Genomic DNA, 25,131 nt, shown 5'->3' with positions numbered 1-25,131 from the left:
AGCACCAAGAGCACGGCCTTGCCGACAAAAGGTGGAGGACAAATAAATCAAATCCTACTTAAATTTGAAGCTCAGTTCAATATATCCAGGGAAACAAAAACATCTCTAAGAAGTTCCAAGATTAAAGGCAAGGATATGTTCATAGAGGTATTCATGCACATTAATTATTTTTAGTGAAACAAGACTAATGATGCCGAAAATATCAACAGTGAGTTGCACAATGCTCGCACCCTCGAGACGACACCTGCACAGAAAAAAGAGGACCTAATAGAGAGCACCGGTGTGGTGCCGGCCAAATACCCTCCGAAGGTCAAGTCAGAAAGAGTGCTCACAACTCTAGAGTGCTAGAGAGGGTTAATTATGCGTACCTTGGCTTATGAGGGTATTGGGGCTTTTATAGTGGCTTGAGATTGACATCCCTTCCTTGATGCGGAAGTCTTTTCCTTATAGGACTCTTCCTATGGAGTCCAAAACGTGATGAACAAGTCTCCTCCTTACGCGGAAGATTTTTACCAAGTATACCAGATCTCCGAAGTCCTACTAGCGCAAGGACTCTATTTGGGCTCTTACGAGAATGGGCCAAAATATCCCTCCTTAGGGGCTCAACAGGCCCATGGACAATCTAGCCCAGCATAATTCAGCCCGTCTGTGTCCGGCCCGTTCACAATAGGTCCGTCCATATAGGGCCGTGCAAACGATGGATCCGTCTACTTGGGCTTAAGAGATTTTTCCCCTTTCAGCTGCCCCCTCACCCGATGGGTCCGTCAGCACATATGTACGGACCCATGGGGTGAAGGATTTAAAACTCGGTAGCCTGTCTGTAATTTTTCATCCGTACAATGCTGAGTCAGGGGCTGGTGCATTAATGCGTTGTGCCAAATGTCAATTTGTTAGTGGCTGTTGTTTTGGAACGAGGCGTCGCTTCGTCTTCCGTGCACTCTCAGTATAAATATTAGGCCTCCGCCTCTCATTTCTCCACTTGCTGCTGGAAGAGATTTGTCAGAGCGAGTCCGTCACGTCTGTCAGAGCACAACCCGTTCACTCAAGTATCCGTCACTCGTCGTATCCAACTACAAGTTCCTGGTGAGTTATCTTATATCCGTCCTTCCTTTTTTCTTTATTCGCACTTTAATGAGTCCGTCGTTATCTCCAACCCGTCAGAGTCTTAGGCTTTTTAATTATATGTAGGAAATGTCTAGTGCGTCAAGTAACCAGTCGGTCGTTCCCGACGGGGCGGACTACGAGGGGATATATCCGTCAGGTCCCAAAGACCACGACGTCTCAAGCGAGAGTAGTCCGTCGTCATCTTCCTCGTCCTCAACATATGAGGGCCTGGAGATGATTGAAGCCCAGGAGGTTCCAGATGACGAAGAACAAATAGTGGGGTCCGTCGTAGGGGTTGATGGACTTAGGGAGTTCATCTTGCCCCCAGAGTGGACGGTCCACGCTTTTATGTCGACCATCAAGGAGGGTCACTTCAACACAATAAGGGACCGCTACCAAATTCCTGACCATATCCCAATCCGTCTACCTTACAAGTCGGAGAAGTGTTATTACGAAGGAGTGGACGGAGTGGGCGTGTACGAGTCGGTGTTAAAGGCTGGGTTACGGTTCCCATTGAGTTCACTACACCGCGAACTCTTAAGTTACCTAGGCATATCCGTCAGCCAGGTATCCCCAAACGCCTGGAGGGTCTTTATTGCCATGGAGGTCCTGTACGGAGCCATGTCGGACGGAGCGAGGAGGCTCACAGTAAGAGAGTTCCTTCATTGCTACCGTCCAGACGAAATAGATAAGTCAAGGGGCATGTATAGCTTCGTCCCTAGGAGTCCCGTTCTGAAAGTTATCTACGAGACCCCGGACTCAAACAGGGACTGGAAGAGTCGTTACTTCTTCATGGAAGGAGACGACTGGATGAGTCATGCAGGGGAGACGGACTTCATGCCCGTCGACACAGTTTGGGGCATTTTAAACTCATCTGGTATGGTCCGTTGTAAACCACTCCGTTCATTTATGTAAATTGTAATGTTTTTAACCTCCGTCTTCTATTTTGCAGTTCGACGGCGTCCCCAAGTTACACTCGAGGAGTTTAGTTTCCTTGAAAAGATTTTTTCCAAGACAACTCCAGAGGAGAGGACGTGGGCCAAGCTCGTCAACCTCAATACTATTCATTGGTATTGCGACGGTCCTGAACCCACCCCGGCAGCCCTAAAGTACGAGAAAACGACCCGTCTGCGTAAGTCCGTCCTCCTTTTGCCATTTTCACTCCCTTTTTTTTTATTATTATTGCTCCATAATCCGTCATCCTTTTTTCAGAGATGGAGGATGCCAAGAGACGAGCGGCCATAAGACTTCAAGCCGCGAAGAACAAGAAAAAAGGGACGGACGCCATGGGGACGGGCTCTAGCAAGCCCTCTCTAAAACGGAAGCTGCCTATGAAGGGTGACGGTCCGTCTAAGCAGCCCAAGGTTCCTTTGGACCCAGTCCTTGGCTTGATGGCTGAGGGGAGCAAGTCAGTCCCTCCGTCCAAGCACGGTAAAGGCAAAGGGCTGATGACGGGTCAGCCAGGCGAGCAGAAGAAACCACCCGTCTTGCTCCGCGAGGATTCCAAGTATGCCTTGGAAAGGATGTCGTCGATCATCACTACCGACGACTTCGAGGATCTTGGGAACCACTCGACGGAGGCGATGGGAGAGACGGCCCTCTTCAGCATTGCCCAGGTAATGATCCGTCCACCTTATTCCGTCCGTTCATCCCTTTCTTGCTTTATGTTTTGCTAACTTATTTTTACCGTCTTCAGGCTATGATCATGACGAAGGGCCTCATGGGACGGTGTCTTAATCAAGAGACGACCATTGGCCGACTCCGTGAGAAGGCCAAGGTGACGGAGGGGGATCTGCTCGACCTGAAGGCCTGGAAGATCACTCACGAGAAAAAGCTGGGGATGGCCGAGACGGCCCGGGATGAGGCCGTTCAGATGGTTGAAAACCTGAAAAAAGCCTTAGTGGACAAAGACAACGAGGTCCGTCATGCCAAGGAGGAAGCCGTACGAGAGTACCGTGACTCCAGCGAGGTTATCGCGGAGCTGAGTGTAGTCTACAATGACGGGTTTGACGATGCCCTCCGTCAGGTGAGGAGATTATATCCTGACCTGGACTTGTCTGCCGTTTCCGTCTCTGCCCCGGAGCCGTCTACTGCCCAGCCTGCTCAGACGGAGGATACCGACGCTCTTTTTGATGAGGATGGCGTCGTCCGTGAAGCTCCCTTGGATCATACCGCTGTGGATAGCAAGGTCAAAGATGCTGGGGACCGTCCAGATGTAGAAGAAGACGGAGCTTGATTATGCCAGCTCTATTTTGTAAAATTTTTTTTTTTTTTGGAACAATTTATGACACCCGTCATGTTTTACGGGGTTTATTTATACATTGACTGTCATGCTTTTTATAAACTAAGTCCGTCATTTCTGTGGAATGCACTTTTTTAACGTATTTTTATGCTTAATTGAGGTCCGTCCTGTTTATTATAGTACGTCCCCCACACTATTTGCTATTGAATGGTTCGAACATGTCCGTCATGTACGATTTGAATCCATCCATCATGTCGGTTTGTTTATTGAACATGCTTTTTCTGCATAATTTGAAACCAACCGTCAGGTAGGCTATGCTTTGTGCCAATCCGTTGGGTATCGCACTTCGTTTTTTTTTTTTGTGAGGTCTGTCCGTTTAGCGGATGTTATCTTGGGTTCGCTTATTGTACGGAGTTTGTGGAGTCCGTCTGATCCTTTTCAAGTCCGTCTACTATTTGGCCTAGTGGCTTTTAGTCCTTATAGGATGGTCCTTGTCCTCTTGGGATGATCCGTCCACCTTGTGGATGGTTTCATTTGTCCGTCCATTTATGGACTTAAGTTTTCATCCTCCTGGGATGATCCGTCCACCTTGTGGATGGTTTCATTTGTCCGTCCATTTATGGACTTAAGTTTTCATCCTCCTGGAATGATCCGTCCACCTTGTGGATGGTTTCATTTTTCATCCTCTTGGGATGATCCGTCCACCTTGTGGACAGTTTTATTTTTCATCCTCTTGGGATGATCCGTCCATCTTGTGGACAGTTTTATTGGTTCGTCCATTACATGGACTTAGGTTTCCATCCTATTGGGATGGTCCGTCCACCTTGTGGATCGTTTCATTGGTTCGTCCATTATATGGACTTAAGTTTTCATCCTCTTGGGATGGTCCGTCCATTAGGTGGACGGTTTAACTGGTTCGTCCATTATATGGACTTAAGTTTTCATCCTCTTGGGATGGTCCGTCCACCTTGTGGATGGTTTCACTTTTCATCCTCTTGGGATGATCCGTCCACCTTGTGGATCGTTTCATTGGTTCGTCCATTACATGGACTTAGGTTTCCATCCTCTTGGGATGGTCCGTCCATTTGGTGGACGGTTTTGTCGATCCGTTTATTGTACGGATTTATACTTGGGATGGTCCGTCCATTTTTGTGGACGGCCTTCGGGACTTATGATACAAAACAGTTTCGGCAAAGTACACTTTGTTACCTGAAAGAGGTCTTTATAGGAAAATGGTGCCTGCCCCCTTTAGGCTTAAAAAGGCGCTAGTAGAGAGGTTTGTTCAAAGTAAAACATTGAAAAAGTTAAAATTGTTCTTCAGAAAATAAAAACTACTAAAAACTTTAGATATAAGCTGGAATGCTTGCGGCGGGTGAATATCTCTTCTTGCTGCATCTACTGATAATACCTCCGTAGATGCTCAGTGTTCCACGGGTGCTGCAGTCTCCGTCCGTCCATGGTTTCGAGATGATAGGTTCCTTTTCTCTGCCAAGACGAGATCTTGTATGGCCCTTCCCAGTTTGGACCAAGTTTTCCTTGTGAGGGATCTTTAGCTGCTCCTATAACCTTCCGAAGCACAAGGTCTCCGATCTGGAAGTCTCTGTGTCTGACTTTGGAGTTGTAGTATTTTGCCATGAGATTTTGGTATCGAGCTATCCTCTGTTCAGCTGTAGTCCGGGCTTCGTCGACTAGGTCTAGCTGCAGTCGCAAAGCTTCTTCATTCTTGCCTCCATCGTAGCTCTCCACTCGATAGGTTGTAAGACCTATTTCTGCTGGGATGACGGCCTCGCTACCGTATGTCAGTCTGAAAGGTGTTTCCCCCGTCGGCGTTCTCGCCGTCGTGCGATATGCCCATAAGACACTTGGTAACTCATCGGGCCATATACCTTTTGCCCCCTCGAGCCGGGTCTTGATTATTTTGAGCAAGGACCGGTTCGTGACTTCGACTTGGCCATTCGCCTGTGGATGCGCGGGCGACGAGTAATGATTCCTTATGCCTAACTCTGAGCAAAAATCTCGGAACGCCTTATTGTCGAACTGTTTCCCATTGTCGGAGATGAGGACCCTTGGTATCCCGAATCTGCATATGATATTCCTCCATACGAAACCTCTGATGTTCCTTTCCGTGATAGTTGCTAGCGCTTCCGCTTCGACCCACTTGGTGAAGTAGTCGATCCCTACCACTAAGAATTTTAGCTGTCGCGCAGCCGTCGGAAAAGGTCCCATGATGTCTAGTCCCCATTGGGCAAATGGCCAAGGGGCCGTCATGGGGGTCAGTTCTTCGGTCGGTTGCCTAATTAGGTTACCAAACCTCTGACATTTGTCGCAGACCCTGACATAGGCTTGCGCGTCCTTCTGCATCGTGGGCCAATAGTATCCAGCCCGGATCAGTTTGTGTACCAGAGATCGCGCCCCCGAATGGTTTCCGCAGATGCCTTCATGGACCTCTCTCATTACATAGTTTGCCTCCTTGTGACCCAAACACCTTAGATATGGTCGTGAGAATCCCCTTTTGTATAAAATGTCATTGATCATTATGAACCGCGAAGCCTGCACCTTCAACTTTCTGGCTGCGTCCTTGCTGTCCGGGAGCGTGCCTTCCTTTAGGTAGGCTAATAGGGGTGTGGTCCAATCGTACTCTGGATTTACTTCCTGCACTTCCGACTCACCGTCAATGATTGAGGAGTATTGGATGAAGGATAACACCCGATCGGGGGTCGTCATGGTCACTGCGGAGGCGGTTTTTGCGAGCCGGTCAGCATATTCATTCTCCTCTCTTGGGATCTGGACGAATGTGACCTGGAGGGAGTTGATCCGTCTTCTGACTTCTTCTAGGTATTTCTTCATTTTATCCCCCTTGCATTCATAGGTGCCATTAATCTGATTGACTACCACCTGCGAGTCGCAATGAATAACCATGGCCTCTGCGCCTGCTGCTTTCGCTAGGTCTATTCCTGCCAGTAATGCCTCATACTCGGCCTCATTGTTGGTCGTCGGGAAGTCCAAACGAATCATGCACTCGATTATGTCTCCGTCAGGGGTTTGAATTACTACCCCGGCGCCCCCCGCTATCCTGGTTGATGATCCATCCGTGTGGATATTCCATAGTCTGAGGGCTTGTGGCCCTTGCTCCCCTGTTTGCGTATATTCGGCGATGAAATCAGCTATGGCTTGGCCTTTTATTGCGGTTCGCGGACGGTAGTGTATGTCAAACTCGCTCAGTTCTATTGCCCACAGGGCCATCCGTCCGGCTGCTTCGGGGCTGCTCAATGCCCTTTTTAGGGGTTGATTCGTTAGGACGATGATGCTGTGGGCTTGAAAGTACGGTTTCAGTTTTCGAGCTGCGGTTATCAGCGCGAAGGCCAGCTTCTCCATGTGGGGGTATCTTTCTTCAGCCCCTCTGAACCCTCTGCTTACGAAATAGACGGGCCGCTGAGCCCCTTCCTCTTCCCTTACCAGGGCCGCGCTTACTGCCACCCGCGAAGCGGCCAGGTATAAGTAGAGATCTTCCCCTGGTTTGGACGGGCTGAGCAAAGGTGGTGAGGAAAGGTATTTCTTTAGGTCTTCAAATGCCTTCTGGCACTCCTCCGTCCACTCGAATGATTTCTTCAATACGCGGAAGAAAGGTAGGCACCTGTCTGTTGCTTTCGAAACGAACCTGTTCAAGGCGGCAACTCTGCCGTTCAGACTCTGTACCTCCTTAATCGTTTTTGGCGGTTCAAGCTCCATGATGGCCCGTATTTTTTCTGGATTGATCTCTATTCCTCTTTGGGACACCATAAAACCCAAGAATTTTCCCGCCGTTACCCCGAATGCACACTTGTCCGGATTCAGCTTCATGTTGTATGACCGTAGGGTGTCGAATGTCTCCTGGAGGTCGCTTAGATGATCATTTTCGGAACGGCTTTTCACCAGCATGTCGTCAACATAGACTTGCACGTTTCTCCCAATCTGGTGCGCGAACATCTTGTCCATTAATCTTTGGTATGTTGCCCCGGCGTTCTTGAGTCCGAACGGCATCACTTTGTAGCAAAAGAGGCCTTGGCTGGTGACGAAGGATGTTTTCTCCTGATCATGTTCTTCCAGCTTGATTTGGTTATAGCCCGAGAAGGCGTCCATAAAACTTAAGAGCTGGTGTCTGGCCGTTGAGTCGACCAGTGCATCTATCCGTGGGAGGGGATAACTATCCTTTGGGCATGCCTTGTTAAGGTCTGTGAAGTCGACGCACATCCGCCACTTTCCACTGGCCTTCTTGACCATGACCACGTTTGCCAACCACTCTGGGTAATATACTTCCCTTATAAAACCTGCCTCCAGTAGCTTTCCGACCTCTTGCGCTATCGCTCTATCCCGTTCAGGAGCAAAAACTCGCTTTTTCTGCCTGACCGGGGGGGTTGAAGGGTTCACACTTAGCTTGTGGACTATGACGGAGGGGTCGATTCCGGGCATGTCTTCATGGTTCCATGCAAAGATGTCCTGGTTTCTCCTGAGGAAGGTCACGAGGGCCTGGCGCACAGGTTGGCAGGCCAATGTTCCAATTCTGGTTGTTTTCTCTGGTTTGGACTCGTCGAGTATTACTATCTCCATCTCTTCAGCTGGTTCCGTGACCGTCCGCTGTTCTTCTAGACACATCGTTTGATGGTGATCTTCCATTTCTAGCATGGCAATGTAGCATTCTCGAGCGGTTGCCTGATTTCCCCGCAATTCTCCAATCCCATAGTCCGTTGGGAATTTGATCATTAGGTGGTATGTGGATGTTACTGCTTTCCATGAATTAAGCGTAGGTCGTCCGAGGATACCGTTGTAAGCGGATGAGCAATCCACTACGAGGAACATTACATTCCTAGTGAGTTCCTGCGGGTAATCACCCACCGTTACCGGGAGGATGATAGAACCTATTGGGAATACCCTGGTTCCTCCGAAGCCGACAAGGGGAGCGCTTGCCGGCTCCAATCGTGCTCTGTCTATCCCCATTTGCTGGAAGGCTGGATAGTATAGAATGTCTGCTGAGCTGCCGTTGTCGATTAGCACTCGATGGACGTTGTAGTCCCCTACGCGTATGCTGACGACCAGCGCATCGTCGTGCGGATGATGAAGCCTCCTTGCATCTTCTTCGGTGAATCCTATAACAGGGCTCCCCATCCGTGTGGTGTTGTGCCCCGGGCTCGTCATATGGACGTTCAGGACCGATCTTAGGTACATTTTTCGAGCCTTTTTGGAAGAACCAGTAGATGCGGTTCCCCCCACTATCATCCTTATGTCTCCCACGGGGGGTCTTGGACGCTCGTTGTCCCTCCGGGGGGCTGGCTCTTGGCGATTATGGTCCGTCTTCTCCTTGTTAATGAATTTCTGCAACTTCCCTTGTCTAATGAGAGCTTCAATCTGGTGCTTTAGGTCGTAGCATTCGGCCGTGTCGTGGCCATGGTCTCGGTGGAAACGACAATACTTGTCTCGCGACCGTCTACTTGGGTCGCTCTTCAGTTTTCCCGGGAATGTCAGCTTCTCCTCGTCTTTGATTTGCATCAAGACTTGGTCAATCGGGGCGTTCAGGGGAGTGAAACTAGTGAACCTTCCACTCGGGGGTTTCGAGCGTCTGTCGTCCCTTCTGTCCCCTGTCCTCTGTCTTTTCGGCCCTTGGTCCTGGCGCATGTCCGCCTGGCGGTCTCTCTTCTTGGGCCTTTCCTCCCGCGCAAGCAGCGCGTCTTCAGCGTTCATGTATTTGGTGGCCCTGTAGAGTACTTCCGACATGGTTTTGGGGTCGTTTTTGTATAGTGAGAACAAAAACTTGCCCTCCCGCAATCCGTTCGTGAAAGCTGCCACCAGTATCTTGTCGTCGGCTTCGTCAATTGAGAGGGCTTCCTTATTGAAACGGGTTATGTAAGATCTTAGCGTCTCGTCCTCTCTCTGCCTGATGCTCATCAAACATGCTGTAGACTTCTTGTACCTGTGTCCTCCTATGAAGTGCGAAGTAAACTGAGCGCTTAGTTCCTTGAAAGTGCTGATTGAGTTCGGCGTCAGCCGACTGAACCAGATCCTCGCGGAACCCTTCAATGTAGTTGGGAAGGCCCTGCACATGATTTCGTCCGGTACCCCCTGTAGATGCATCAAGGTTTTGAAAGTTTCCAGGTGATCAAGAGGATCCTTCATCCCGTCATAGCTATCTATATTCGGCATGCGAAACTTGTGGGGCAGGGGGAAAGAGTTCACGGCAGCAGTGAAGGGTGAATCGGTACGATTGACCAGATCGTCAAGGTCACTGGATACTCGCCCCTTGAGGGCGTTCATCATGACCTCCATTTGTTCCCTCATGGCCTGCATCTCTGCAGCTATATGTGGTGGAGTCGCATCCGTGAGGGATGGCATGCTCACATGCTGCCCTTCCGGCCTGCTTGGGGCGTGGCTGCCCTCAGGTCTCTCCTGATTCCTGTTTGGAGCACTAGTCCCTTCCTGATCTTCCGGTCGGCCATTTAGTGCTGCATTCTTCTGGCGCAGCTGTTCTTCCAAGTCGAGGTTCCGTTTGGTGAGACGCTCCACGGCGGCACCGAGAGTTTGAACTTGTCTCTCGAGGGCAGTCGTGGGTGGTTCCTCTCCTTGTACGTCATTAGTAGTTGCCATTGAGCGAGTGAGTACCATGCAACCTTTTGGTCCGGGAAACGATAATGTGGCTTAATCACTTAGAGGCGTTTCCCCACAGACGGCGCCAACTGATGATGCCGAAAATATCAACAGTGGGTTGCACAATGCTCGCACCCTCGAGACGACACCTGCACAGAAAAAAGAGGACCTAATAGAGAGCACCGGTGTGGTGCCGGCCAAATACCCTCCGAAGGTCAAGTCAGAAAGAGTGCTCACAACTCTAGAGTGCTAGAGAGGGTTAATTATGCGTACCTTGGCTTATGAGGGTATTGGGGCTTTTATAGTGGCTTGAGATTGACATCCCTTCCTTGATGCGGAAGTCTTTTCCTTATAGGACTCTTCCTATGGAGTCCAAAACGTGATGAACAAGTCTCCTCCTTACGCGGAAGATTTTTACCAAGTATACCAGATCTCCGAAGTCCTACTAGCGCAAGGACTCTATTTGGGCTCTTACGAGAATGGGCCAAAATATCCCTCCTTAGGGGCTCAACAGGCCCATGGATAATCTAGCCCAGCATAATTCAGCCCGTCTGTGTCCGGCCCGTTCACAATAGGTCCGTCCATATAGGGCCGTGCAAACGATGGATCCGTCTACTTGGGCTTAAGAGATTTTTCCCCTTTCAAAGACTATAGAAATGCATAAAGATCCAAAGGAATGTCAACCATATCTTAAAATTTAGAATTCTAACAAAGAAACAATAAATTATTAAAAGATATATATATATATATAGCAATAATATCATGAGTATAAAACAGTATTTAGGTCAAAATGAACAAAAAAGAATGAAAGAAAGAAAAAAGAGAGTGAAAAAGAGAATATGTAATATGTTGGGAGGCTTGCTATAAAACTAACGCAAGACAACCAGAATAAAATTTAACAGTAGTAAAATAAAGGGATATGACCTAAAAGTCAACACTTGGGCTTGGCTTAGAGTTGACACCAAACGAGGTAACTACTAGGAGTTAGCACTTAGGATGGAATTGGAGCCAACACCAGATCAAAGAGACCAATAGACCATTTTCTTCATTTATCAAAATATCAACTATCTCCTTAATGAGTATAATTGGTTGCTTATAAATGATTACTAAACCTAGTTCTAATTAACATAAGAAACCCTAATTACTTTATTACAAAAATAACCTTGTTTCCTAATTAAAATAGTAATTAATAGCATAATAAAATACTAGGACTTAAAATATAAAAATACAATTGACTTGCAAACATAAATAACACTAAATAAAAAATTTCTTTCATCTCCCGCATCATCAACTAGTGCAGGATAACCCGGTTTAAAACACTAATATTATTTTCGAGTGTGTTCTAATAAATATTACTGTTTACTCAAAAAAAAAAAAAAAAAAAACTAGCACAAGATAACTAGAACAAAATTAAACAATAGTAAAATAAAGGGATATGACTTAGAAGTCAACACTTAGGTCTGGCATGAAGTCAGCATCAAATGGGGTAATCACTAAGAGTGAGCACCGAGGGTGGAATTGGAATCAGCACTAGATCAAAGAGACCAAATGCCATTTTTTTTTTTTCATTTATCAAAATATCAACTATTTCCTTGAAAAGTACAATAAGTTGTTTATAAAGGATGACTAAACCTAGTTTTAATTAGTACAAGAAACCCTAATTGCCTTATATTACAAAAATAGCCTTGCTTTCAAATTAAAATAATAACAGCATGATAAACTACTAGGATCTAAAATATAAAAATACAATTGATTTGCAAACATAAATAATACTAAATAAAAATCTTTTTGCTCCTCCCACATCAAAAACTCTCTTACATCAATGTCTTGAATTTCTTGTAGTCCTCGCAAGGCTGGAATAGGCATGCCAGCCGATTTGATCAATAGATAGTCACGGACCAACTCATTGTCCGTCGGTGAAAACCTATACCTAACCTAACTGGAAGTAGTGGAAATCCTGTGATCTTTGCCATGAAATGAAAATGAACTAATCTTTGAAAATGAATATCTCAGACCAAAATTGGATGAAGTGACACCTTAGGAAATGCAATTTTGGAAACTAATAAATCTCTGGTTTTATATATATTTGTATCCTACAACAACTAAGCAATTCGAGAGAGAGAGAGAGAAAAAAAACTAACTAACTAATTAACTAACTTCAGGTATCCGATGTGTGTTATGTGGGTTTTACTGAGATGGGTTTGGATATTTTTTCCACTCTTTTGTGGGTTTGCCATGTGGAGAGTTTGGGAAAGAAAAATTAAATGCGAGAGAGTTAGGAATTGGGATGAAGAGAAGAGAGATGAATTTTGCAGATGTAGCCATGGATAGATATATAGCAAGAGAAATTAAAAGATAGTGTTTGCGTGAACTCGGTGTGTTATGATACTCCATACTGAGAAATTTTGGGGGTTTTATTTTTTTGGCTATAAAAATGTATGTAAAGATTATTTTTAATAATTTGGTTTGTTTTAGATTATAATGATCTTGACCTTTTGGTTGTGGAAATGCATATACTGAATTATACTTTACTTTGTCCTTGGAATTTGTTGTGATAGTAAGAAATTTTAAATTTTGGGAGGGGGTGCTTGGTAATATTAACTTTGCTTGATTTAACTATTGCAAAGAAAGGATAAAAATAATGAAGATATAATAAAAATTATTTTTATGGAGTTGTGAAAAGATAGAGGCTAGTATCTGGGGCGTATATTAAAAATAATAATAAAATAAAATAAAATAAAATAAAATAAAATAAAAAACCCTTTTTTAGGGGTAAAATGAAAGACCTTTTGATGGAGCAATTTAGCCAAAAGAAAATTGGATGTCTTTTATTATGGTTAAGTAGAGTTAGCATTAAAGATGTTGATATTGTATTGTATTGGCTGATATTTTTCCCATTGGTCACCAATCTAGTACACTTACTCTTTATGCAATATTTGCAATATTTCAGTTTAAATTGACACATCTCCATATACAAAGTATTTGGGGTTTTGTCTCTTAAAAAAAAAAAAAAAAAGTACTTAGAGTTTAGGAGAAAAACAATTTAAATTGCAGAGTTAACAATATATTGTAACTATCTAAAAAAATATTTTTCAGTCCATATGGTTTTTTTTTTTTTTTGGGAGCAATAATTTTATTTGGTATTAGTAGTACAACAAAATATTTATTTTGAAATCTTACAATTGTGAAATACTATCAGACTTTGAGCTTGTTGGCACTTCGCACAAAATTGTGAATGGACGTTAAAGCTCACAACTTGTCTAAGGGGCCACTCTTCTGGTTTATTGTTATTATTTATTAAATTTTCATGCTTCAAATTTCAAAGTTATGTGCTTGTGGTGTTAATTTTTTTTTTAAAATTTTTATTTTTTTTATTGTTGTAGTCAAATGGGCTAGGGTATAAGCTTAAAAATAGATTTGAACATGGGATTGCAATAAATAGAGTAAGAATTTGGACTCTAATTAAACTTATTAATTATATATACATATATGTGATTTAATAAATACATATATTTTTAGGACTATCTAATATATATATATATATATACACACACACTAATGTACCATATTTATATATCCAAATATGTTATTCTCTTAGCCAAATTGAGTGAGGATTCGATTACACATTTACAATTCTTGCCTTCTTGGTTAGCATAGCATTATGTTTGGCCAATAATTTTGTAACTTAATTAGCATTTCTTGAATTTTTATCTTTTTGTAGGTTTCAATTAGCTCAACTGGTAAAGTCTCCGAGATTAAATAAGAGATTTGAAGTTCAATCATCGTATTCATCAAAAACTAATTAATGTCTTAATTTAATGATAAATAGCTACAATTAAAAGCAAACTTCATAAGTTGAAACTCTATATATATATATATTTTAAATTCCTATCTTTTTATAAAAATTAAAAAAAAAAAAAAACTCCTAATTTTGATGGTTTTTTTTTAGTCAAGAATATGAGCAACAGTTTTGAGCCATGCTGCTATGCTTGTTTCTTTTGCTTTGTAAAATTGACAAGATGCAATCATTTATGGGTTGTTTTTAAAATTTCCTGCCAAAATTACTCTTATGCAATCTCATTTCATATATGTTGTATAATCCCAAATTTGTTTATTATAACCAAACTTTAGGTGATGTAAGTTAATTTTTGAATTTTTATTTATAAGTTATATAACTACTATGGCAATGTCTATTCTTTTCCTATTCTTCAGTTAATGGGTTATCCATTATAATTACTTCTGAAGCTTTCTACTCTGAGATTTGCCTTTTCCTTTGTGAGACAAAATATGAATCTGCTCTGGGCTGATCAAAGTTGTCAATACTGCACTGGAACAAATATTTTTTGGTACTAGTTAATACAGGTGTACTGTTTTGGGTTATTTCATATATGTAGCCCAGTACAGGCCAGTAATTTACTTAGTACGTTTCAGAGGATATTCGCACTGGTTTAGTGGCAGCTTTGGTATAGTATTAACAACTTTGGTGTTGATTGTTCTGTGATTTCATGAATGGTGACAATGCTATCTCCGTAATCCTTGCTATTGACATGAGATGTTTGATTGATATGGATGTATGGGCTGTTATGTGGTTCCATTTCTTATGCCGAAGTTTCTTGCTTAACTTATCAATCATGACTATGCACCAGATTTTTAGTGTACATTATTGGGTGGTGGTGGTGGTGTTCTCATGTTTCCTTTCTCCATCTTCTTTTTTTTAAATAGGTCGAGCTCCCTGAATGGACTGATCTTGTCAAGACTGCAACATTTAAGGAGCTTGCTCCTTATGACCCTGATTGGTACTACATTAGAGCCGGTGTGTCTCCTTCCTCACTGCCTCCTTCCTTTCTTCTCTCTAATCCCCCCCCCCCCCTCATGTGCACACATGGACAAATACGTATATAGTAGAATTTTGCATCTTGGTTTCTATTTTTAACTTAATTTGAACTGTAGCTTCCATGGCAAGGAAGATCTACTTGAGGGGGGGTCTTGGTGTTGGTGCCTTCAGAAGGATCTATGGAGGAAGCAAGAGGAATGGCAGTCGCCCACCCATTTCTGTAAAAGCAGTGGATCTATTGCTCGTCACATACTTCAGCAATTGGAGACGATGAAGATCGTTGAGGTCGACTCAAAGGGGTGAGTATCTTTGGCATCATTTCGGGTTCATGATTAAAGAATGGAAAAAATGATTAGATGGCATTGTTTCCGATTTAATATATAATTTTTCAACACTCCCTCTGCCCTGCTCTTTTTCCTACATTACCACAATTATTCATGGGAAAAAGTAAGGCTTCTGACCTAGGTTGCACAGACACGCCATTTTTGGCATCGTGTCGGACACCAGAACGGGTACGACGCGCCAGATTACGGTGTCCGGCGTTTTTTTTTTTTTTTTTTTTTTTTTTTTTTGCTTCTCCGACGCGGCGCCGACGCGGATCCGACGCGTCCGACATGCCAGCAGTGAAAAAAAAAAAAAAAAATCACAGATTCCACCCTCTCTCTGACCTCTGACCTCTGCCTGCTGCCGCTGCCCTCTGTCCCTCGCCGGAGCTAGATTGAGCCGACCGGCGAACTCCATAGACTTCGACGCTGTGCTGGCGTGCCCTGTCCCTTCCGATCAGCAAGCTCCTCCTCTTTCCTTCTTCTTCTTCTTCGTTTTCTTTTTCTTCGCAGACCCAGATGCCTTCTGTCTTCTTCTGTTCATTTTAACTTTTATAGTACTTTTTTATATTTCCTCTTTGTTTTGTGTGTCTTCTGCCAACCCACGTGAAAGTCACTTCCAAACTTTCAATTTCAAATTTCAACTTTTGAGCACCATATGTCAATGCCATGATGTCATTAAGATGCCATTGGTCTAAAAGAAAATAATTTATATTATTATTTTGACTATTATTTTTAGTATTATTATTAGTATTTGAATGTAGCTTATTTAAACTTTTGGTTTTTACTCTAAATATTTTATGTGTATTATTGTACTAATTTGGGTGTTAATTTATTTATTTATTTATAGTTGTTACATAATTTAAATTCTAAACATAAATGTATTTTATGTTTATAAAAATATTAAAAAATATGCCTAAATATAAAATTTAATTAATTATTTAACCGTGTCGTGTCCTTATTTTTCAAAAATTGCCGTATCCCCGTGTCTGTGTCCGTGTCGTGTTCGTGTCCGTGCAACATAGCTTCTGACATGGTTCTTTTCTTAGTATCAAAATTAAGGCTCCATTTACCTAGATAAAATATATCCAAGGAAGTTTTTATTTTTATTTTTTCCTTGCTGATAAATGCAATATTGTGCTAAGAGCCTTGTAGCTCAACTGACTTGTTGTTTCAAAGATGTCCCGGGTTCAAATTCACCCTCCTCCAATTGCTAATATTAAAAAAAAAAAAATGTAAAATTGTGTGCAGAAGGAGATTCCTTATTGGATATGTCTTAATAAGACATGGCAACTTTTCCTTCAACTTCTTGCTCAATGAAAGTTAAGCATTAAGAAAACAGCTTTTAATTACCCAAGGAAATTAAAGAAGTTATTTCTTGGGTTTATAGTCACACAAGAAAGAATTCTTTCTAATTTTAATCTCAGTTTGTTTCTGCTGTTCTCACTGTTCTTAGTTTGTGGATTCTGAATTCTTTCTAATTTTTGTTCTAAAATGGATTCTGAATGAATTTTATTTACATGACTTAATCACATATTGGTTCTTTGATATGTTAGTATGTTACTATCTCAATTTTGGAGACATCATGTGATGATTGTTTTTCATCAACATATAGCATCACATATACTTGATACTTAGAACTGTTCTATTCTTGTTTGCCAGTGGGAGGAAAATCACATCCAGTGGCCGTCGAGATCTGGATCAAGTTGCTGGACGGATTGCACTTGCCCATTGAGAGGTTAATGCAGGCTTGTTGAAGATTGAAAGATACTTAAGAATTTTGGAATGTAGTTTTTTCAGTGGAAGTTTTGATATAAGAAGGCATTGTCATTTAATTTTTTGCTTTGGCTGTGATTTTTTATTTTTATTTTTTATGAAGGTGGCTTCTATGAGGGTTCACTATACTGGTTGTTTTGAGTCTTTTGACTTTGTTCGTCAATCACTAAACCTACTATTTGATACCATTCTTATTAAATGAATTATGTTTAATGACTTCCATTGCTTTTAAGTGGTATTGTGCCTGTCTTAATAAATTTGATTACACATCTCATGCAGACACCCATGCACTTATCGTAACTACTCGCTTGGTGATTTTGTGAAACTGTTGTTTGGAACTTTGGCTTGATTTTGATGGTTCTTGTGTTATGCTACGTGGTCTGTGTTGTGCAGACTGTGGAGTGTTTTGTTTGAAACAAAATTTAGGTCCCAACCATGGACTCGAAACAGGACTTGATGTTTGTGAGTTGTTCAAGCATAATGCATTGAGATAGTAGGAGCTGGTTGAGATCGGCCCAGTGTTGAAAAAAGAAGAAGATAATATATATATATATATATATATACATACATATGAGTGATAAAAGAATAGAGGGTGAAATGTAGAGTGTAGAAGCATTGATCAAAGGCAATTTCTAGTCCAAATGTAACCCATATGTGAATGTGAAATGTGAGTGAGTAATTTAACAATGATCTATATCTATATAATATTTAAAAGTAAAATGCTACACTTCTGTTAAGTTGCATTTCAGTTCATTTTGATCCATCTAGTTCATATGATCCACTTTAGTCAATTTGGTTAAACTTTGTTCCACTTTAGTCCATATTGGTCTATTCGTTTCACCTTGGTTCATTTTGATCTATTTTGGACTAATTAGACCTCAAATTGATTCTTTTTGTAGATTGCCTTTTACCTTTGGACTCAATTTTTTTTTTCTTAATTTTTGGGTTAAAAAGTATGATATTTTATTTTGTTTTATTTGGGCCAAAATATTTAGTTTTTGGCTAAAAATACAATACAATATATATATATATATATGTATATATGTAATAGAAGTTCGAGATTTGGACACTAAAAATGCAATAAAAATGATAAATGTTCACAATATTACCTTAAATTTCAACTTTCAATAGTATACATTATACTTGTATTTGGAAAGAAGAAAAAAAATGTTACAATTCTAAACTTTTATAATAATTTTAACTTAATAACATATTACATGTGTTCCATGGAATGAAGTGTACATTTAAAAAATAAAAAATAAAAAATTCTTGAATATATTTAAATTAGTCAACCGAATATGATATATTTAAAAAAAAAAGTCATTTTAATATAATCTTCTCTATTTATATAAAACAATATTATAATTATGTAATTTAAATCTTTTTATTATATATATATATATATATACACATTTCATTACATAAAACTTATAAAAATAGAAAATACTTTAATGTAGCACATGCACCATTTACCTTACAAATTGCGTAAATTTGTCCCTTCGGGGACATCTGATAAATTTTACCTTGCAAATTTTATGTCCCTTCGGGGGCATCCGATAAAATTGGAACGATATCTTACAAATTTTATACTATATTCTTATAAAAGTAATTATATTATATTTTCTTACACATTGCGTAAATTTGTGACTAGCAGGGGTGTCCACCAAAAACTGCCACTCGACCCACTTGACATTTTTGATTGAACCCAAGCTAATTGCCGGCCGTCCCGACACCTTGGTGGTCAACGATGGGTTCTTCCATCCAAAACCCGCTAACTCTTGGTGGAGTGGCAGTTTTGCCTCTCCAAAACTCAATCCGAACCGACCTGACCGTCACCTCCATTGATCCGTCTAGATCTACCTTTGCTCTGACCTAATCTACCTTCAACATGCTCTGATCTCTCTCACTTCATGGCTCGATCTGTCTTCTCCGTGCTTGATCTCCCTTCATCGAGCTTAGATCTACCTTCGTCATGGCTGGATCTGCCTTCGTTGTGGTCAAATCTCCCTTTGCCATGCATAACTCTACCCAGATTTGCACAGCTCTCCGCTAAGATTTGCCACTTCGGATCCAACTAAAACCCAACTAACTGCACCCAACAACTGACTTGATCTTATCCGATCTCCACTTCGGTTGATGGCAGGTGCTGTTTTTTGCCACTCGACTTCGTTGGGTCGAGTTTGGTTTGAGCCCAAATTCAATCTAACCCGATCCGTAGACACCCTTAGTGAGTAGTTATTATCATGGTTTTAAAAACCAGATCAAACTAGCTAATTTGCCAAAAAATCAAATTCTCAACCGGTTCGATAAAAACTGTAAAAACTAGGAACGAGACACTTTTCCCATTTTTTGACTGTTCGGGCTTTTAAAATCATGGTTATAAAATGGGCAGCGTTTAAGAACAAAAGGTGGGAAGCAAAACGACAGCGTCCAAATGGGCATTTGATTCATTGATAAAGAGAGAGGAGTATGGTTACTGTTAGTGGGGTTGAGTTTTATCCAAAAAGAAAACACTTTGAGAGCTAACTGTGGACTGCAGAGGAGAGGTGACTCACATCGGAAACAGTATACCCCATAGCCCATAGGTACAGACTCAGTCAATGGCGTCTTCTTCCTTCTCCACTCTTCATCTCACTACTCCAACAACCCTTTCTTCTTCTTCCACCTCCAACACCAACAACAATGTTCAGAAGCTTTCTTCTTCTCTTTTCTCTTCACCCATCTCCGTTTCCACCTTCTCTTCAAACCCCAACAACACTTTCCATTTCCTCAACAACAAACTTGTTTCTCCCACTCCAAGGCGTCTCTCTGTCATCGCCATGGCTCCTCCTAAGCCCGGTGGCAAATCCAAGAAAGGCAAGTTTTTTTAGAATGATACCATAATTCACACTATCCACTGTAGAATTATTTCATAGAACATTGAGGATTTGTAGGAGTTTGAGAAGTTGGTTAATTTGTGTGGTGATGAATTGCAGTGGTGGGAATGATAAAGCTGGCTCTAGAGGCAGGGAAGGCGACACCGGCGCCGCCTGTGGGGCCGGCACTGGGTTCCAAGGGTGTGAATATCATGGCTTTCTGTAAGGACTACAATGCCAGGACAGCTGACAAGGCTGGTTATGTTATTCCTGTTGAAATTACTGTCTATGATGTAAGTTCTTTTTATTCCATTCCTTGGTTCTATTTCTTTTGTAATTTGCTTGTGTTATTAGTATTTTTCTTACCATTGTTATTGTTTTTTGTTTTTTCCAGGATAAAAGCTTTACTTTCATTTTGAAGACACCCCCTGCTTCAGTTCTGCTCTTAAAAGCCGCAGGTATGCTTCTTCTACAGTGCCCATTATGTGTTTGATTGTTTTACCCTTCGTTTGTTTGGCATTTACTGAATGTAATTAAGCACCTAAATTCCTGGATTTTAACAGTGTGTTTCGGGGCTATTACCAATTTGATGTAGTAACTTATTGAATGGTTGTTACTTGAATCAAGCTTCGTTTTAATACATCCAACATGTAATGTTACAGCTTACAAGTAGAATCTAGAAAACTAGAATTTTTCCATCCCTGATGTATTCATATGGGAAAATTTACTTATTTGAAAAGGTGGAGCATCTTCGATTTGATTTCGGCATTGACTCTGATTGTGCTAGATGAAAAGTGAACTCATTATTATCTTGCTAAGGGCTCATTAGAATACTCGGAATGGAGAAATTGTGCGGAAAGTTTACTACGCTTTTTGAAAGGCCTCTTAATTGAAATACTCATCTACAAACATAACAAGCGAGCACCTGACAGTGGCTCCAGACCATAACTTTTGAGATGCTTAAATCCTAATGAATTACATATATGGTGATGAACTTTAAAAGGGGAGAGTTTGGAATAATTTGATTGTGTTCTATACAATTAATTTGAGCTGGAAAAAGTGCTCGATCCTGGTGTCATAATGTCATTGGCTCTTGTCTTTGTATCAACCTTCTAAGTTTGATTTTCAGTATCATGGTTGAAAACATTAGAAGTTCGTAGAATAACAAAGAAACTCAGAATGACTAATTAGTAATTGCAGGAGAAGAGTAGATGTGACTCTGAGGGTGTTCAAATAGCTATGATGTTGAATGAAATATGTATTGATAAGTTTTGATTTAACCATCTTAGACTTTTTCGCAAACTCAACACAGAACTTAAGACTAGGTGGCTAGCTTTCCTTTTTCTACTATGTATTGGTCTTGATTGTCTATGCCACGTGCTATAGTTCTTGCTATTTTGTTGAGAAAAATTATAGTCTTCTAGAGAATTCAGCTTCAAGGTGGTTGCCCTGGTCCCTGATGATATGTATTGTTGGCATGCGTAGAAAGTTTATACTCTATAATGACTTGTTATTATGATGTTATGAATAAACTATTGATGGTGACTTTTTATATAGGTATAAAAATCAGAGAATTTTCTTCTCTCGTATAAATTCCACTATTGAATAGTGATAGCTTAATTGTGCTGATTGATATGTAGGCGTAGAGAAAGGTTCTAAAGACCCAAAGATGGAGAAAGTAGGCAAGGTCACCATCGAGCAATTGCGCACAATTGCTGCTGAAAAGCTGCCAGACTTAAATTGCACAACTATTGAATCAGCAATGAGAATTATAGCAGGGACTGCAGCTAACATGGGAATTGATATTGACCCTCCAGTTCTTGAACCCAAAAAGAAGGAGGAACTTGTGTAGATCCCATTGTTCTTTGTTTGCCTGATTTTTTTCTTAATTGTATTTAGGAATCATATTTGTGTAAGAAGAACAATAAATTCTTGATTTTATTAAACAATACCTTCTATTTTGGTCTTTCTGGGCATAAAATTCTTGACTGAAAACTCAAACTTTCCTTTTTCTTGAATGAAGTTGACCGGATAGGGAGAGCGCCATTATTCTAGTACCGCTCAATCTCTCATGAGGGATATGCTCCCACCAAGTCCTAATCCTACTGTTTTCCTGAAGTTCATTATTCATAGCTTGGCAAGGAGTAAAGAAGAATCAGATGCTTTAATTGATCGACTAGAAGTGATTTTTCAGTCCGTTGTGCAGATTGGGATTCAATAATTTTTTACTTTAAGAATAGAATAAGAGGAATATGCACTAAGGTCCTCCCACCCACTCTTTTTCCGATTTTCCCCTACCTTATTGACTAGGAATATCCTCCAAGCAACAAAGAAGGATGGTAAAAGTTAAGGTTGTGAGAAGTAATCGGACTAGTCTTAGACAAATGGTTAAATTCAAAAAGAGAAAATCCAAGATAAAATTGTCGCAATTCGCTTGAGCGAGAATTGAGTAAAGAGTCAATTAAACTCTTGGAGATTGCCCAAGATGGGTCTTCGCTCCAGAACGGAATCAAGCAATTACAGACGAGGTTAACAAGCTGTTGTCAACAGGCTTTATCCAAGAAGTCTACTACCTAAATTGGCTCGCCATGTCGTCTTAGTGAAGAAAGCAAATGGAAAATGGAGAATGTGCATGGATTTCACAGACCTGAACAAAACTTGCCCAAAAGACAATTTCCCTCTACCTAGGATAGACCAACTAGTAGATTCCACGGCAGGGCATAAACTACTGACGTTCATGGACAATTAGATAAAATGACTGAAGAAGACTAGGAGAAAACTACTTTCATCACGAGCCAATGGCTCTATTGCTATAAGGTAATGCCCTTCGGACTAAAGAATACAGGAGCAACCTACCAGAGGTTAGTGAAGAAAATGTTTAGCAAGCAGATCAGGAGAAATATGGAGGTATATGTTAATGACATGCTCGTCAAGAGTAAAGAAGAGCTTGATCATCTAGACGACCTTAAAGAAACATTTGCCACACTCAGACAATACCAGATGAAGTTGAACCCTAGTAAGTGTGCATTTGGAGTAGCCTCGGGGAAGTTCTTAAGATTCATGGTGTCCCAAAGGGGAATAGAAGCAAACCCAGAGAAGGTGTGAGCCATACTTAATATGACGTCACCAAAGACCGTCAAGGAAGTCCAGAAGCTCACAGGAAGAATAGCGGCACTCAACAGGTTCGTCTCTAGAGTAACAAACAAATGTTTACCATTCTTCAAGACATTGAAGCGAGCTTTTGCTTGGACTGACGAATGTGAGATAGCTCTCCAAGAACTCAAGCGCTACCTAAGTAATCCACCCCTCCTGAGTCCGTCAAAGGTAGGAGAAAACTTGTATTTGTATTTGGCAGTATCAGCCACAGCCGTGAGTGCAGCCTTAGTTTGAGAAGAGGACAAGAAACAGCTCCCAGTCTACTATGTTAGCCAAGCTTTCCAAGGGGCAGAAGCCAAGTACTCGAGGATTGAGAAGATTGCATTCGCATTAATAGTAGCTTCATGTAAGCTACAACCCTATTTTTAGGCGAACCCCATTTTAGTAATGACGGACCAACCAATTAAGAAGTCTATGAACAAGCCCAAGGCAGCAGGAGAATGGTCCAATAGGCCATTAAGCTTAGCCAGTTCAACATTGAGTACCACCCTAGGACGGCTATTAAAGCATAAGCATTGGCGGATTTCATTGCCGAGTTCACCATCCTAGACGAGGACAACCTTCCTGACAATGTAGAACGATGGATGATACAAACTAATGGTTTGTTAGCCTAAAAGAGGGGAAGAGTAGGGGTCGTCATCATCACCCCTGATGGAGAAATGCTTAAATATGGAGTCTAGTTAAAATTCTCGGCCACCAATAATGAAGCCAAGTACGAAGGAATATTGACAGGGCTGAGGGTCGGAAAAGCACTAGGAGCTAAAAATTTGCTCCTCCAGAGTGATTCTAAGCTGGTAATAGGGCAGATAAAGGAGGAATATGAAGCAAAGGAAGAGAGAATGCAAAAATACTTCAGGCTGACAAAGCACTTAACACAGGAGTTTGATAGGGTGAAATTCGAGCAAATCCCTAGAAGTCTGAACATGATAGCAGACAAGATCGCGAAGCTAGTATTGTCAAAAGAAAGATCAACGAGCATGGGCTTAGAGCTGGAAGTCTAAAAATATCCCAGCATTGAAAAAGTCTCTACATTTGCAATCCAAAGCATAAGTAGCTGGATGACTTCGATCATATCCTTCCTTTAAGACAGACACCTTCCCTAGGACACCGAGGAGGCCAGGAAGGTCAGGAAGAGAGCAGCCAGATTCAAGATCCTAAATGACACCCAGTACAAGAGAGTCTTTGCCATGCCCTACTTGAAGTGTGTCAACGAAGAGGAAGCCAAGTATATCCTAGAAGAAATCCATGAAGGGGGTTTGCGGAGACCATGCAGGCCCTAGATCCTTGGTAACCAAATTTATCAGAATAGGCTACTTCTGGCCACCTATGTAGGTAGATGCAAGGGAGCTTGTCAAGAAATGTGACAAGTGCCAGAGGTTTGAGAATATCCAACGCCTTCTAGTCGAGAGACTGACGACGATAGCCTCCCCTTGGCCATTTGCACAATGGGGAATTGACATCGTCGGCCTACTACCCCGAGGTAAAGGACAGGTAAAGTTTCTACTAGTTGCTATCGATTACTTCACAAAATGGGTTGAAGCGAAAGCATTGTTAACCATCACTAAAGCAAAAATCCAGAGCTTCGTATGGAAGAACATAATTTACAGGTTCGGGATTCCACGGACGATCATATCAGATAATGGGCGGTAGTTCAACAGTCAAGGCTTCAAGGATTTTTGTTCAAGTCTAGGGATTAAGAACCAATTCTCATCCACAGGACATCCATAAGCAAACGAACAGACGGAGGTGACTAATCGAACACTACTCAAGATCATTAAAGTCAGGTTGGATAACGCTAAGGGAGCCTGGCCCGAGGAATTGCCCAATGTCTTCTGGACTGCTTGGACGAGGTCAGGGATGGAACTTCTAACAAGATGAAAAAGTACTAGCAGAAGATGGCCGAGTACTACAACAAGAGAGTGAAGCTCAAAAGACTTGACATAGGGGACCTTGTCCTACACAAAGTCACCTCGGCAACCAAAGACTTGGCCTAAGGAAAACTAGGCCCAACTTGGGAAGGTCCTTACCATGTCGTCCATTACTCCAAACAAGGCAACTATCACCTGGAGACCTTAGACGGGCAGAGACTTCCACGACCATGGAACATTGAGTACTTGAAAAGGTGCCACCAATAGATATAACAGAAAATTGTATTCATTTTTGAAAGCAATAAAAGAACTATTCAGCCAACGACTTAATGCAAACAAACCCAGTAACTTAGAAGCC

General features: G+C 41.6%; 4 protein-coding genes across 4 annotated transcripts; 3 read left to right on the top strand and 1 right to left on the bottom strand.

Annotated features, from left to right (window-relative positions):
• Positions 1–203: 203 nt before the first annotated feature.
• Positions 204–3,372, top strand: LOC136061947 (uncharacterized). The gene is made up of 3 exons (XM_065760422.1): positions 204–2,236; positions 2,317–2,720; positions 2,801–3,372. The coding sequence occupies exons 1-3, from the start codon at positions 2,026–2,028 to the stop codon at positions 3,338–3,340; spliced, it is 1,155 nt and encodes a 384-aa protein (XP_065616494.1). The 5' UTR covers positions 204–2,025; the 3' UTR covers positions 3,341–3,372.
• Positions 3,373–4,858: 1,486 nt separating this feature from the next.
• On the bottom strand, positions 4,859–10,595 carry LOC136061946 (uncharacterized; the record flags this gene model as incomplete). The annotated part of the gene is given in 1 exon segment (XM_065760421.1): positions 4,859–10,595. A coding segment is annotated over 1 exon segment (5,121 nt), but the record flags the coding sequence as incomplete, so codon positions are not given.
• Positions 10,596–14,466: 3,871 nt separating this feature from the next.
• LOC111990601 (small ribosomal subunit protein eS19z) lies at positions 14,467–17,126 on the top strand. The gene is given in 5 exon segments (XM_065760415.1): positions 14,467–14,532; positions 14,684–14,774; positions 14,912–15,004; positions 15,007–15,094; positions 16,781–17,126. Coding segments are annotated over 5 exon segments (411 nt in total). The 3' UTR covers positions 16,854–17,126.
• A 2,203-nt stretch (positions 17,127–19,329) lies between these two features.
• LOC136061093 (large ribosomal subunit protein uL11c-like) lies at positions 19,330–21,715 on the top strand. Its single transcript, XM_065760425.1, has 4 exons — positions 19,330–19,750; positions 19,870–20,042; positions 20,144–20,207; positions 21,390–21,715. The coding sequence occupies exons 1-4, from the start codon at positions 19,495–19,497 to the stop codon at positions 21,599–21,601; spliced, it is 705 nt and encodes a 234-aa protein (XP_065616497.1). The 5' UTR covers positions 19,330–19,494; the 3' UTR covers positions 21,602–21,715.
• Positions 21,716–25,131: the final 3,416 nt, after the last annotated feature.

The sequence above is a fragment of the Quercus suber genome, unplaced genomic scaffold (assembly GCF_002906115.3).
Source record: "Quercus suber isolate HL8 unplaced genomic scaffold, Cork oak 2.0 scaffold_366, whole genome shotgun sequence".
Classification (NCBI taxonomy): domain Eukaryota; kingdom Viridiplantae; phylum Streptophyta; class Magnoliopsida; order Fagales; family Fagaceae; genus Quercus; species Quercus suber.
The sequence above is the reverse complement of the archived record's forward strand: the minus strand, read 5'-3'. Positions and strand labels throughout refer to the sequence as shown.